This window comes from Octopus bimaculoides, chromosome 11 (genome assembly GCF_046866305.1).
Source record: "Octopus bimaculoides isolate indiv1 chromosome 11, ASM4686630v1, whole genome shotgun sequence".
Classification (NCBI taxonomy): domain Eukaryota; kingdom Metazoa; phylum Mollusca; class Cephalopoda; order Octopoda; family Octopodidae; genus Octopus; species Octopus bimaculoides.
Window position 1 is genome coordinate 68,549,872 of NC_142938.1, and position 15,272 is coordinate 68,565,143.

The 15,272-nt window shown below is 36.7% G+C and overlaps 1 protein-coding gene across 8 annotated transcripts in view; it reads right to left on the reverse strand.

The window, feature by feature from the left end:
* The window catches only part of LOC106879711 (uncharacterized), a 101,968-nt gene that overhangs the window by 57,080 nt on the left and 29,616 nt on the right, over positions 1 to 15,272 (reverse strand). For all 8 annotated transcript variants that reach the window (XR_016243709.1, XR_016243707.1, XR_016243706.1 and 5 more), the window contains exon 3: positions 6,471 to 6,568. Coding sequence is in view for 2 of the 8 variants with exons in the window: in XM_014929388.3 (XP_014784874.1) it covers positions 6,471 to 6,568 (98 nt within the window). In the remaining 6 variants the exon portion in view is untranslated. The remainder of the gene's footprint in view (positions 1 to 6,470; positions 6,569 to 15,272) is intronic.

Consider the following 15,272-nt stretch of genomic DNA (forward strand, 5'->3'; position numbering starts at 1 on the left):
AAACACAGATTTCCTCTACTGTCCTCCAATTATCAACAACTGTTTGACTGTGTCTCTTCCAGCATTGAAAATATCTTATTTAACTTCACCCTTCTATAAAGTCACTATCCGCAGTGATTTCAATACTTATAACTCATCTTGGTTTTCATATTCATTCTATACTGACACCACTAATGCAGAAATTGAATCTTTTGTAATCTTCAATTCTCTACATGTATTTCTGACCAACACACATCCTTCATCACTTTCTCTCCTCCAAACCCAACCTCTACTCAACTCAAAATCAAACTCATTTCTGCACTTCTCAGATCATCCAACATTCACTGCACAGTCCTTTCTTTCCAGAATACTGGCCCTCAGAAATTCCTTCCTCTGTACATGTTTTTCCAGCATTCAAATTATAACAATTTAAGAGGGACATTAATGTCATCACTCTCACAATCTTAAAGCCTTATGAAGGCCAAGGGCACAGTCCCTTTCCTCAGAGCTTACACGCACACGCACACACACAAAGGTGTAGGCATGGCTGTGGTTAAGAAGCTTGCTTCTTAACATGGTTTCAAGTTTAACCCTACAGTGTGGCACCGTGGGCAAGAGTCTTCTACCATAGTCTTGGGCCAACCAAAGCTTTATGAGTAGATTTGGTAGATGGAAACTGAAAGAGCCCAACATATACGTATATATGTGTATGTATGTATGTGAGTGTGTATATGTTTGTGACTCCTGGTCTTGACAATGCATGATAGTTACAAATGAGTATCAGTGTCACACAAGCAATATTATTTCTAATATTTTGCAAAAAATATGCCTAGGCATAGGGAAATATTACTGTTTGGAAACAGGTGAGAGTTGGTGACAGGAAAAGCATCTGATCATAGAAAATCTACTACAAATTCTGTCCAACCTATGCGAACACAGAAAAGTAGATGTTAAAACAATAATGTGGATGACGATGATGATGATTATATATACATCAGCACACTGTACTTATCAATGGTAACTCCTGGTTGAAAGGATCTTGTTCATTTTACATACTAGAATTTCATCTCCAGCCTCTCTGTTTAGATACTTGTAACATTGCCAAACCATTCATCAATAACTGACATCATCGTCTACATTTAGAAGAAAACTACCCCTTACTCTAAATGCGTAATGGTTCATTTTGTGTGTCCCAGTTATCTGTACTATTAATGGTTTTACCCAATGCGTATAGTCTACATTTCATACAGTTATATAAACACAGCTTTCTTGCATACATCAAATGATATTATGATACCTAATCACTTTATCTACTCATAACTATTTAACTGCTGTCTAGGTTAAGTCAGTCCTCGATCCAGCAGAATTATGATAAAAGGCATTCCAATCTCAACAATCCAGACTATTATACAAAAGTAGTGGAATTTAGAACTACATTATGTTCTTCCTTTTCTTTAAGGGTATAGTTCCAAGAATGTGCAGTTGCTATTTCTAGTAACCAGTAGAACTGCCTGGTTCAAATAGCTTTTGAAGACAAAGTATAAATGAATTAAGGAAAAGATTGAAATAATGAATTTTTCAAATATGATTTTATGTATGTTGTGTACACACACACATAATAATCAACATTCACTTTTCTATGCTTGAATAGGTTGGATTGAGTTTTCTGAGGTAGATTTTCTATGGCTGGATGTCCTTGTTGTCGCCAACAACCTAACTGTTTTCAAGCAAGGTAATATTTCCCTTTAGCCAGGCATGGTTTTTGCAGAATATTGGAAAGAATGACATTCATTTATCACACAATATCAAGGCAAAAAGATACAAACATATACACACACACACATATATATATGCATGACATGCAGGGACATGGCTTTGTGGTTTCAATTCCTGGGCTAGGTGATGTGTTGTGTTCTTGAGCAAAACACTTCATTTCACATTGCTCCAGTCCACCCAGCTGGCAAAAATGAATAATCCTGCAATGGATCAGTATGCCATCCAGGGAAGAATACATACGTCACAGAATCTAGGAAACCAGCCTTATGAGCCTAGGAGTTGGGAAGAACCTTTGATCCTGTTGTTTCATATATATGTTGTTTCCTGTTGTTTCATATATATATTATGACAAGTGTCTTTCAAATCCACTCACAAGGTTTTGGCCAGCCCAGGACTATGGTAAAAGACATTTGACCGAGGTGCCATGCCATAGGACTGAGCCTGAAACTATGTGGTCCAGTAGCAAACTTTTTAACCACACTAATTTAACTGACAGCCAAAGATCAAAACCAACAGACCACATCATCATTATATATATATATATATATATATATATATATATATATATATATATATGTGTGTGTGTGTGTGTGTGTGTACACAGCATGCACACACAAAACCATGGTCAAAGGTCTGAATAAAAACAGAAATAAGGTCATGAAGATAAAAAAATAAGGAATGTATTTTCTGATAAAAGAAGCAGATAAATTGAGAACAGTTAACTAAAAGTACAAACATCAATATCATCCTGCTTGATACTTGGTATGGAATTCCTCTGCCTGCAATACAGCAGTAATGCAGTCAGGCATGATTTCAAACAATTTTTTGCAGTAATCTGCAGCTATTTCCTGCAACGTCTGCTATTTTAAATCTGAAATTGCTGAAGCGTTATAAGCTGCAATTTGCATTTTGATGTGACCCTTTGCATTTTCTGTAAGGTTCAAGTCAGGATTTGATTCTGTCTATCAACCAAATTAGTTCTGAGCCAGTTTTTCACATATTTTGCAGAATGCCATGGTGTACCATCCTGTTGGAATATAGCGCTGTTATGGATGAGTATATGAGTAGGCAACTTAGCAAAATCATCACAGAATGAAGATTAAAACTAGCAAGCTACATACTCCAGCTACCAGACCAATGTCATTCTAAAGTAGCTTTCAAATGGACTTCACCGGAGGGAAAAAGAAAGAGAGGAAGACCGAATACTATAAGGAACAGTAACCGATATTTGTAACCGATATGAGAGCAGTATAATATTGATGTTTGTATTTTTAGTTCACATGACTAGATGCAGAGAAAGCTACAGCCAACAGGAACCAATGGCATCAACTTACTGCCCGATGTGCTTCAGAGCCCAGGAGGAACTAATACTGATATGAGTAGACAACTTCTTCAGTAATATCCTGGTAGGTTTTAGGGTTTATAGCTTTAACTTGAGACATTATCCAAATGCTAGCTCTTATTTTTGCATATCACAATTGATGGGCATTGCTTCACACTTGCAAGTATACACTTAGTACATACTTTGAGTTCATTAGACACAAATTATTTAACAAATGCTTTGTTACTAATCTGTTAGTCTGTTAGCATTTAAACTGACAATATCTGACCCAAATATTCAGTCTGCTTCATTTTCAAACTGGCCAGATCTGGCCTCTCACACCTATCCTACGTGGTCTGACCAATAAGTATCCTGACTGTCGCTATAGTAATGAAGCTAAAGCACGGAGAGTAAAGCTGCTTGGCAAAGATTGGCCTTGAACTCTGCTGTGCATGCACACCAAGCTTTAACGTTCCAGCTCACTTCTGCTGTTTACAGCAGTGCTTGAAAGGAAGGTGTGTAGCGTGCGATCGTCACATTGGCCATGACAGAGAAAGCTGTTGTGGCAATACCTGCCCAGAGGCTTACACTAAGTTGCAGAAATTGTATGGAGAGGAGTGTGAGAGCCACACACAAGTGTACAAGTGGTTCCAACATTTCAAAGATGGCCGAAAAAAATGTTGATATTGATGAACGTTCTGGGAGACCCACAACCAGCAGAACTGAGAAAAACATGGCAAATGTGCATGCAGCTATGAGGGGAAATCATCAAATCACCATCCGTGAGTTATCAGAGGATGTGCAGATTAGTTACAGTTCAGTTCAGTCCATTATCACAGAAGATTTGGGTAGGAGACGCATGTCTGCCAAGTTTGTGTCAAAACTGCTTTCAGCTGACCAAAAGGACACTCGCATTTAAGTTGCACAAGATCTCCTTGATTGTGCCGAGAACAATGAAAAATTTTTGAAAACTTCGCGTAGGCTTCTGAACAGGTTATTGCCAAGCTTTTGACAAAATTTGATGCAAATTCTCTACTCAACATAATTGAAAACAACGTGAATAAATAAATAAAACCCTGACAACACCATCATCACTTTTAAAATTCACTTATCAATGCTCGGACAGGTCAGATGGAATTTGTTGAGACAGATTTTCCATGGCTGGATGCCCTTCCTGTTGCCAATCCTCACCTGTCTCCAAGTAAGATAATATTTTCTTGTGGGTGGACAGGTTTAGACAGATACTTGGAAACAAAGGGTACTGCTTGTATGACAGTGACACTTATTTACAACATTCATGGGACGTGAAGACAAGGAGACACGAACTCACACACAGACAGACAAAACACACAATGGTCTTCTTTCAGTTTTCACCTACCAAATGCTCTCACAAGACTTTAGTCTATGCAGTGAGAATGAACCTGGAACCAAGTGGTTGGGAAGCCAGCTTCTTAACCACACAGCCATGCCAGAGTAATCTAAATGCTACAGAGTTAAAGAAGTCTTCTTTAACCTAATTTTTTTAATCACCCAACAAGACTGAAAACAAACCCAAGGCATGTTTTTTGACCCTGAGACGCTGGTAATTTTTGCTGTATGTTTTGCAATGAGATTGAAATCTTCCCACAATCAATATCTTATTGCATTTTGCTTTGCTGACAACTGTGCTTCAATGGCACTGCTAAATGTAAGTGGGATGCAGTACAAAGGCACCGAATCATACACATACAGTGAGTTTGCACAGTTGTGGCACAAGGTCAGCCAGATCTGCCAAATGATTTGTATCCACTTGTCTGAGAATATTGAGAAGCTTTGTGGACAGCACCAGCACCAGCACCGCCACCAGATAAATTTAACTGAGCTGATATCTTCTGGAATGTGAGCCTATTGCTATGTAAAACAATAATTTGAGACAATTCCATAAATTTATAAAATATTGATATAAGCCGCTGTATCTTAAATGTCATGTAGAAGTTGAAATTATAAAAATATTTCATCATTTATGTAACATAATACATAATATAAACTAACTTAATTACTTGCAAATATCATCATCGTTTAGCATCTGCTCTCTATGCAGGCATGGGTTGGATGGTTTGATATGGAACTGGCAAGCAGAGTGCTGTCCAGACTACAGCTGTCTGTTGAAGCATTGTTTCTATGGCTAGATGCCCTTCTTAACACCAACCAATTAACAGTGGTTTAGGTGCTTTTTACGTGCCACTAGTAGACGATTTACTTTTTATCTCTATATCAAAAAATATTTCACAAAATTCTAAATTTCCTCAATGTATTCAAACGTTTGACAAGAACCATCAATCTATCCAAACACACACACACACACACACACACACACACACACACACACACACTCGAAAAGCAGAGAGATAACTATGGACAACTGCTTTGTAACCTCCAGCTTTTATATCCAGATTACAAATTTATATTTAAATCACTCATAATTGGTGCAGTTGGTTTTGTGAGCAAATGCCTAGCTGACAGTCTGGATAAACTTGGATTTCCAGAAAAAGAAACCAGTCAACTTCTATATTACAAATACAATCTATAAATGGAATGGTAAAAATATGCAAGACTTTTCTCTAGTTTAAAATATGGTATTGTTTTCATTATCTACATTCCAACAATGGAGATCTGTATGTTAGTTAGAAACCAGCTCCTTTCCCAGAGGAAGGGCTTAAATAATCAAAATCAGAAGAGAACATACATAAATACAATCATGCATGCATGCATGCATACATTAATTTTAATGTCCATGCTTGCATGGGTTAGACAAATATGTTGCTGTTTTTCAGGTGGGTACCCTTCTTGTTGTCAACCTTTTTCTGTTTTCAAGATCTCTCTTATTTCACAGAGCTCCAAGTGAATAATTCGTTAGCAAGAGAATTACAACAGAAACACTGCTCACATGTTGCAACTTTCATACAAGTGAACACAAACACACACACACACACACACATATGAGAGTCCTCTTATGATTTCCACATACCAAATCCACTTACAAGGCTTTGGATGATATGGGACTACAGTAGTAGACATTTGTCCAAGGTGCTGCACAGCGAGACTGATCCTGAAGCCATACAGTTGAGACCTTAACCACACAACCATATATGTAAAGTTAGTACCATGAAAAAACACACCCAGTACCTTCTGAAAGTGGGGGTGGGGTAATAACTGAATAGGAATTTAGACAGTGACAACCCACACAATCCATGCCAGCATGGAAATGCAAATATAAAATGATAATTAGATTGTGTGAGTGTGTGTATCTATATACACATGCGCCAAAAACTTGAAAGTATCTCACATGAAATACAATCATGCATCACCCTTATATTTTCAGTAGACATGGAAAAAAAGAAAGCCTTCAACTTACATGCTTTGAGGTGATTCCGCAGATAATGCAACAGCAGGGTCCAAATGTATCTTATATGGACGTCCATATACCCGTAAAAATTGAGTAGGGTCCTGTTTCTGTAAGAAAGAAAAAAAAAAAATCAAAATCAAATAAACATAAGCTACAGCTTGTGAATCTTTTTTCTGCCATAAAGTTTTAATCTTACCTCATTTTCTCCAGTCTATAATCTTACAATGGTAGTGCCTTGTTATTACATCTTTACAGTTTACTTATAAAATAGCAGCCCTTGTAATAATTTTTTTAACTAACGCTAGCCAACCAAAGGAAGACATACCAGTAATATAAGTTTACATATGATACCTACACCTGAATATATCAATGAATTCTTCCCACTAGCAATTCATTAAATATCTTTAAAGAAGAGATCTGTACTTTAGTATTCAGTAAGACATGAAGACTTTGCTTTGAAGGTTCAACTAATTGAGACCAACATACTGGAATATTTATAATTTATAAGTATGGGTTATCTTTTTTTTTTTCTTTTTTTTTTTTCTTTTTTTTTTCAGTCATTGGACTATGGCCATGCTGTGGTCCAATGACTGAAAGAAGGCAGTGTCCCAGCATGTGTGAAGGGTCTAGTCAAGCAAATTGACCCCAGCACTTCTTTTCGAGTCTAGTACTTAACAGTTTGGTAAAAAGAGATCAATAAACTAAGTTATGGGGATGTAAACAAACCAACAGCAGTTGACAAGCACACACACACACACACACACAGTGGACTTCCACACAGTTTCTGTCAACTAAATCTACTCACAAGGCCTTGGTCAACCTGCAACCCTGCAACTATAATAGAAGACACTTGCTCACGGTGCCATGCAGTGGAACTGAACCTGAAACAATGTGGTTGCAAGGCAAGCTTCTTAACCACACAGCCATGCCCACTTCTGTGTAAGAATTCGAGTGACGAGGTTCAGGTGAGACAACCTCAGTAACATGTTCGTTAACCCAATGTTAACGACAATAAACATCATTAAATACTGGCATACTAACTTTTTTCTTTTCCTTTTTTTTTCTAACGAAATTTTCATCTTTATAATTAATGACAGTATGCTGACTGAATCTTGAACATTTCTAATATTTTTGTATCTAGAGTGTTGGAAGCAAATATATTTATAAATTACAGAGTGTCTTTTATCAAGAGTAACCATTCAACTGTGGAGAAAATTTTTAATGCTTATTTCAGTTAGGTAGACTGAAGCAAGCAGACTAACGACTAACGTGTAGTGCTTAAGAACTAAGCACAATGAATGATATAAATGGAAGCTGGAAACCAGGTCAACCAGACTCTGCTTGCTGAGAGCCTATCTCTATTACTTCACATTTGCTGTACTTCTACACAATACTTCTAAAGAAGAAGAAAATTTTTTTAATCCCAACCCAGTAATGAATGCATCATGCTACCAAAACAGGAGAAATTATGAAAATCAAAGAATACAAAATATGTTTACAATGTTTCACTTTCCAAAGAAGCAAATTCATCTTTTTTGTAACTCTTCATTCATATTCTATATTTTCTTGTCATTCAATTGTAATTAACTGCATAATGAACTTTTTTGTTTTCTTTGGGTTTTTTTTTGTATTAAGTTAAATGAATTTTTGTGTGTGTGTATGTGTGAGAGAGAGAGAGAGAGAGAGAGAGAGAGAGAGAGAAAGAGAGGGAGAGAGAAAGAGAGAGAAAGCACACACACACATATATATACACCACATTAAGTTCCTTACATTTGATCTTAATATGAAGAGATGCTGAAGTGATGCCTTATCCCTAAAACTTGGGTCTTCTTGAAACGGAGTGTGAGACCAAATAGGAATAGGGCACAAGCTCTAGAGAATCTGTCCTTAAGATTTTGTAAGCTTTCTGCAGAGTTTGAGGAAACAGTTGTATCATCAGCAAACAGTAGGTCTCCAATGATAACTTTCCTTATCTTAGTTTTGACCTTTAGTTCGACAATACTAAAAAAAAAACAGTCAACAGCTCTCAAGTAAATGAAAATAGACACCATTGGCTGAAAACTCCGAGTTTCAAGAACAATACAAAAAAAGATAGCAAAAAGTGCTGTGGTAAGGATACATTTTTCTCTCAACTCTTCACTTCACATTCTTTGGGTGTAGATACTTCATATCACACAGTACTCATCATACTATACTAACATGGAAAGACCTCATAATGCTTAGCAGCATAAGTAGGCAACTAATGAGTGGTAAAATCTTAAATAGGCTGTTTCTACCTAGAGGTGCTTGACAGTTTTTTGCTAGGATAATAAAGGTGAGATATAGTGGCTGATTCTACTCCTGACACTTTTCTTGAGGCAGGCACATAGAATAGAAATATGACTATGGTGGACCTATTGGTGCAGAAGCCACATTGCAACTCAGGATATATTCCATCTGCAAGTTTCAGTAAAGTTATTTAAATAAAGAATTTCTCGACTAAACTGTAATTATTGCAATCAGTTTTGTCAGCTCTGTTCTTGCAGTGTGACAATATTGGTATCCTACATAACCTGTGGAACTGCATTCTCTTTCCAACATTGACTGGAGAGCTTGTAGAGGTGTTCAAGCAAGACTGGATAACCATTTTTGAAAACCTCAGCTAAAATACAATTTTTCCCAGAACAATGTGTCCAGTCATATTATTACTCTATGGTAGACAATTTATCCACTTCACTGGGAGATGTTTAATTCGTGTACAAAACATCAAACTCCCCCTCTCGGTATTGCTAATAATTTCCAAAGGAAAAATGTAACAGATTAACAGATTAACTGTAGTAGCTGACAGTAGTGTTGAGTACAACACTAGACTATCTATGAAAATTCAGAGTTTCTTTCAGGATTTACTCCAACAGATTTATCTAAAGCAAAGGTAACAAGACAATATTTAAACCATAGCTGGAAATTTGTTGATGAGCAGCATGACATTTCATATACCAGTGAGCCCACAGGTTATATTACTAGGAGCAGACCATTCCTGAATCCCTGATAAGTTCGGCTTGGGAACACAAAGAAGTATTACCTAATGTTTGTTGCTGAAAAAGCTATGGGCTGGCAAGGAGAGATACACTCAGCCATTCCTCTCATAGTAACAAGCCACCAATGAAGAGTTAGAGACAAGAAAGTGACAAGCATCCAACTTGCATTATGCATGTCTGTGTGTGTTTGGGTCCATACAAATAATGATGATTGCTTAAGCATTGAATACAATCTCTTTAGTCTTGTAGACACTGAGGATGCTATAGGATTATGGCTCGATAAAGCTGAGGAGAGAACTAGACAGAGGTAATGAGCTAGGTTTAATTCAAGTGCAACCCTATCCTGATAGAGAAATCACAACCAGATGCCAATGGGGCTTCCTGTTTGTGTCAGTCTGGCCTTCATACTAAATCAGATCATGAACAGTGAAATCAGAAATTTAGAAAACTTGGTTTGAACATGACTAAAACCAAGACATTAGGTGCTAAAAGGATTGAAGTCAATTAAAGTTATAACTGTTTTAATACAGGACAGAAGTAGACAGAAATTCAGTACTGTATGATTAAGAGGAAGATAACAGTTGAAATGAGAGCTACAAGGAAGAACTGAAGAGAACTTACACTTTACACATTAGAGTAGCCAACAACCACTAAATGAAATCTATGACCTTCTCAAATGGAATGGAGAGGCATAGTTATGTTTCATTTACTTGGGGGACATAATTAGTATAGTTAGAGCAGACTGGAAGGAACACAACAGTAAAAGAGGAGCAATAAATGTGGAGAGGCAACAGTGATTATAGAATAACAAATAAAGCCAAGGTGGTGTGAGAATAAGGTGAGGCAGCAATTGGTTATTAAAGGAAAATACATAATATTTGTTGAATAATGATGGTTTCAAATTTTTGCACAATGCCAGAAGTTTTATAGGAAGATTGAGTTAATTATATTAACCCCAGTGCTCAACTGGTACTTATTTTATCAACCCTAAAAGGAATGAAAGGGAAAGTTGACCTCAGCAGAATCTGAACTCAGACTGTGGAGAGCCAGAAAAAAAGCAACATGTTTTTAGCTATGTGGTCAAGGTTACACTGTGTTGACCAGGATGATCCTAATGTAAATAAGAAAGACAAAATATGTAAGTCATGGCCAATTATTGATTATATCTTGCCATGGTTTCAAAAATATTTTGTGCTTGAATGTGAGCAAGATGAAGGCATGATTCTGACCAAAAACGCCTTATCCATAAAGCAATACATCAAAGACAAACCCATCCATTGAGGCTTAAAGACATTCTTGCTAGCAGACAGTGCAAATAGTTACATTGTCGAATGAATAAAGAAATTTTAAATGAGTTAAGAAATTGCTTAACCCCATCTTATTGGTTGAAACAATTATATACCAAGGTGAGCAACTCATCTTTTGTCTTGTGGCAAATTTTCCAGATACAGTTTGGCACAACAAAGTACAACATTGGAGATAAATTAGTGAGAAAAGACTTGAACATCTTGTATTCTATCATTTTCCACCATTTTGTACCCTTGTGTTGTGAAACAAGCAGGTCTTTCAGCATATATTCTAGAATTAAACATTTTCAGTGAAATTTGCTGAGAGCTTAGGGTGGGACATACAATTCCTGTGGGTGGTTCGGGTTCAAAGGGTTAAGCTACTGTCTCACACTGTACAATGATAAGGTCAACAGCTCTTCCACTGACATTATAAACCTATCTATGGGAAAATGAACAACCATACAATCATCATGAGCAGACACAATGCAGGCATAACCGTAAGTACTTTTGTTTTATTCTGTTATTATTACTTATCTATTTAGATAAATAAAAAACAAATAATATACATTGGGCATAACCCAGTTCTTTTTGGCTACCTAATCAGAATAAATAATTGACCTAATACGAAATGTTAGCAAATACAAAAGGAAATTTCGTATTTGAATGTATATAAGTTATGCTCTACAAATTTATGACTGCCATCACTGTCTGAAATAAAAGCAGCTGTGTACCTGCGTGACCACTGTTCTCTGATCAATATATTTTCTACTACTATTATAAGCACCGATATCTGAAAAACCTTGAGTTGCTTTGTACTTGTGCGTATTGCTATTGTATTTCATTTTAGATATAACTCTTTTTTTTTTTTTTTTTTAATTTTTTTTTTTATGCTGTAGTTTCAGCTCAGAGCTGCGACCATGCTGACGCACCGCCGTGTGTTGTTGATTATACAGCTTGTTCTAACATAAGTTATACTAAAAGTGGACTATGTACTTGTGTTGCATAATAAGTAAGAACAATCTGAGTTTCAATAATGCATTAAGAGTTCAATCTTAGCTAAAAGAAATCACAATAAGGCACCTGCAAATTAGCGGCATTAAGAATGGTATCCTGTCATGAAAACCAACACAGCCCTCAGGCTAGTTGGAGCCTATCGACCCATACAACACAGAACTTGGGTTTTAAATGATGATGAAAAATACAAAAATATATCATTTTAGTGACTATGAAGGCGAGAGTCTGTTTTCTGTTCTAGCACAGGACTTACTTAAAGGAATATAACTATATGATATATTCCTAATTGTTTGAACTGTATTTGATGTTTCCTTAGTTTTTAATAGCTGACTTGTCAATTGAACAACTTCAGAGAGAAAGCCTAGAATGTTAGCCAAATCTCCCTCAAATTACAACCTACAGCCTTAAAAAATAAAATAAAAGGAATACACTATACAATGAAGTCCTAGATATGAAAAATGGGATGGTCACATCTGGAATGCCTTGATTGTCTATCTCAGCAAGCACTGACTTAACTTTGAATTCTCAAATCATTTGGCTATTGAAAGAAAAGTTTAAGCTTGTTATCTGTACATTGTTTTTAACTGTTCAATTACTGTTAAATATTTACATATGACATAAGTTGTTTCTATATCAGATATGAAAACTGTTCTTATTGATATCACCCTCTTTACTTCAGGTTATATAACTTTGAAGGTTCTTATCAAATATATTTCATATTGTGAAGGAGACACCAAATCATGGGTTTATTAACCAACATTGATATATTTATATCGAAGCAATGACCAAGACTTTTGGCATTATGTCATGCTTGAGAAGAAGACTCATCAAGCAGAGCAAAATCGCAGTCGTGGCAGATACTGGTGTCACGCAAGTGGCATGTAAAAGCACCCATTATATTCTCGGAGTGGTTGGCATTAGGAAGGCATCCAGCCGTAGAAAACCATGCCAAATCAGACTGGAATCTGGTGCAGCCTCCCAGCTTACCAGCCCTGGTCAAACTGTCCAACCCATGCCAGCATAGACAAGAGACGTTAAATGATGATGATATCCATCAATAATTTAATGTTCGTTCATCGTAAGACCCTCACCAAAAATGACTATGCAAACAAACCCATGGGTTGGAGGGTTGTTGCCAGAGTGATGTCATCTGTCAGGAGTAGTAGAGAATCACCAACAAATGGTGGATGTTGTGATGCACTGTTGCAGTGCATGCTTCCATACTACTACTACAATCCACAATGGTATGAGTAGATATTGTCCGTTCTTGATTATTTCTCATCTCATCTACAAGACAGTACCACACATACAAGCATGGAAAATGCAATAAAATAGAAACATACTTATGGACCATATGCACCCAGCTAAGTGGTTGGTGAATAAACAGAGACAACATAAATGAGAGAGGAATCTTTTACCTTGCCAAAGATATAGTAACCTACAGTGTTCATGCCATGATGAAATACACCCAGTAGACATTCTATAAAGTGGTTGGTACTAAGAAAAGCAACCAACTGTAGAAACTATGCCTAAAATGAACCGGTAAAGTGAGACATGGTCCCCAATCCATTTAAGGGGACTCTTAGTAACAACTTATACCATCGTGGAAAGAAGAGGTAAAATGATGATGTATGTATGATGAGTGTCATATGAGAAACAAATGTACAAGATACAAAAAATGAGATATATTTCTATAAGCTGATATTTCTTCTTTCAGTATCACTAAAAATTTCATAGTTTTGTAGCCCCTCCAGAGCAAGAATCATGCCCTGCCCAGGCCCTTTTCTCTCATACTTTATCCCTCTCTAATACTCATCTCCTTGCATAAAGTTGTTCCTCTCAGGATTTGTAGTATTGCAAGCTGTATGGCAACTTCAGTAGTGTTGATCACACACACAAAATCACTCAGTATACACTGTAAAGTGGTTGGTGTAAGAAAGGGCATCCAATCACAGAAACCATGCCAAAGCAGACACTGGAGCACAATGCAATCCTTCGGCACTGGATTCTGTCAAACTGTCCAACACACACCAGTATGGAATATAGACATTAATCCTTTAGCATTAAGATTATTTGGTCAAATGTAATGATTTTTCATTCACACTGTTTTTAATTAATCATGCATTATTTTGTAGCTTCAAAATTTTGATGATGTGATATTTTTAGAATGGCATTGAAGAGTGTGTGATAAGCAGGATCTGGTTGGTTAGAACATAAAACAACATATCTGGGCTAGATGTAGCTGGTTTAAATGCTAAAGGATTAAATGATGATGATAGCTGTTGATTAACAGCTATGTGAATATCTAGTAATAACAAAAGAAAAATCTCAGCTGATATTTATTCATCTAACCCATGGTAACAGGAAAAAAATAAGTGAATAAATATATACTTGTTTAAGGTTGTTTTTTTTTTTTTTATATTAATTTATATATTAATTTTACAATGACATTTAACTAATCAGCTATTAAGTTTCAAAAGTACTCCAGTTTTTGGCTCTTCAGTCTAACCCAGCCAGAGACTTCCTTCCACCCAAACAGCTAAGTGTAAAATTGTAAATTTGAACCAACATGAAGCTTTCTATGTGATTTAAAAAAGTTTTTTTTTATTTAAATGGGTAGTAAAAGCAAGAAGAGCAGCACCCACAGCTTACTATGAATTAATACCTAGATCTTTGTAAGTAACATAGCTGGAAGTCAGTAGCTGTAGGATAGGCAGGCCAGCAAACTAAGTAGCTTTCTTACTGTATCTGGCACACCTGTTTTTCTTCAACAGAAAGTAGGACTATGAAAGGAAGTAACTTGTTAAGATAGACAACTACTTACATATTTGTCAAGACAGTTTTTCTCAGACCAAAGACATGGCCAGAATGCTTGCAACAGACTGAAGGCCAGTCAAGACACTCAAGAGCCAGGAAGTGATGTGAAGCTCACAGACTGGCCAGGAAAGATCATTGTGATGCTGAACAGAAATATAGACAGCATAGAACAGATGAGAACAGAGGACGCAATAGATCATCCAACCATCTCAAGTAAGTGACAAAAAAGGCAGTGAACAACGTATAGCAACCAGCCCTGACAGCAAAGTGTTCTGGAAATATGTACATTTGAAGCAGAGACCTCACTCTCCAGCTGACCCTCTTTACAATCCCCATACATATCAAATCGCTAATGATCCCAAGGAATGTGCTGAGCTTATTGCTGAAAGCTATGCTGGCATTTTTACTGTGGAAAATTCAAATGCACCTTCTTCATCAACTCTGACATCAAATTCCCTAACATCTGCGAAATTCACACCCGCAATGCTGCGAGGCCACCTCAAGAATAAGCGCAACTATGCTTCTCCTGGTCTTGATGGCGTTACTTATTTGCTTCTCAAACGTGGTGGGTTCTCTCTTTTGCACCAGCTTTCATTCTTTCAATTTTGCCTTAACAACTGCGCCACTCCAGAGCACTGGAAAATTGCCAGTGTTGTTCCCCTGTTCAAAAAAGG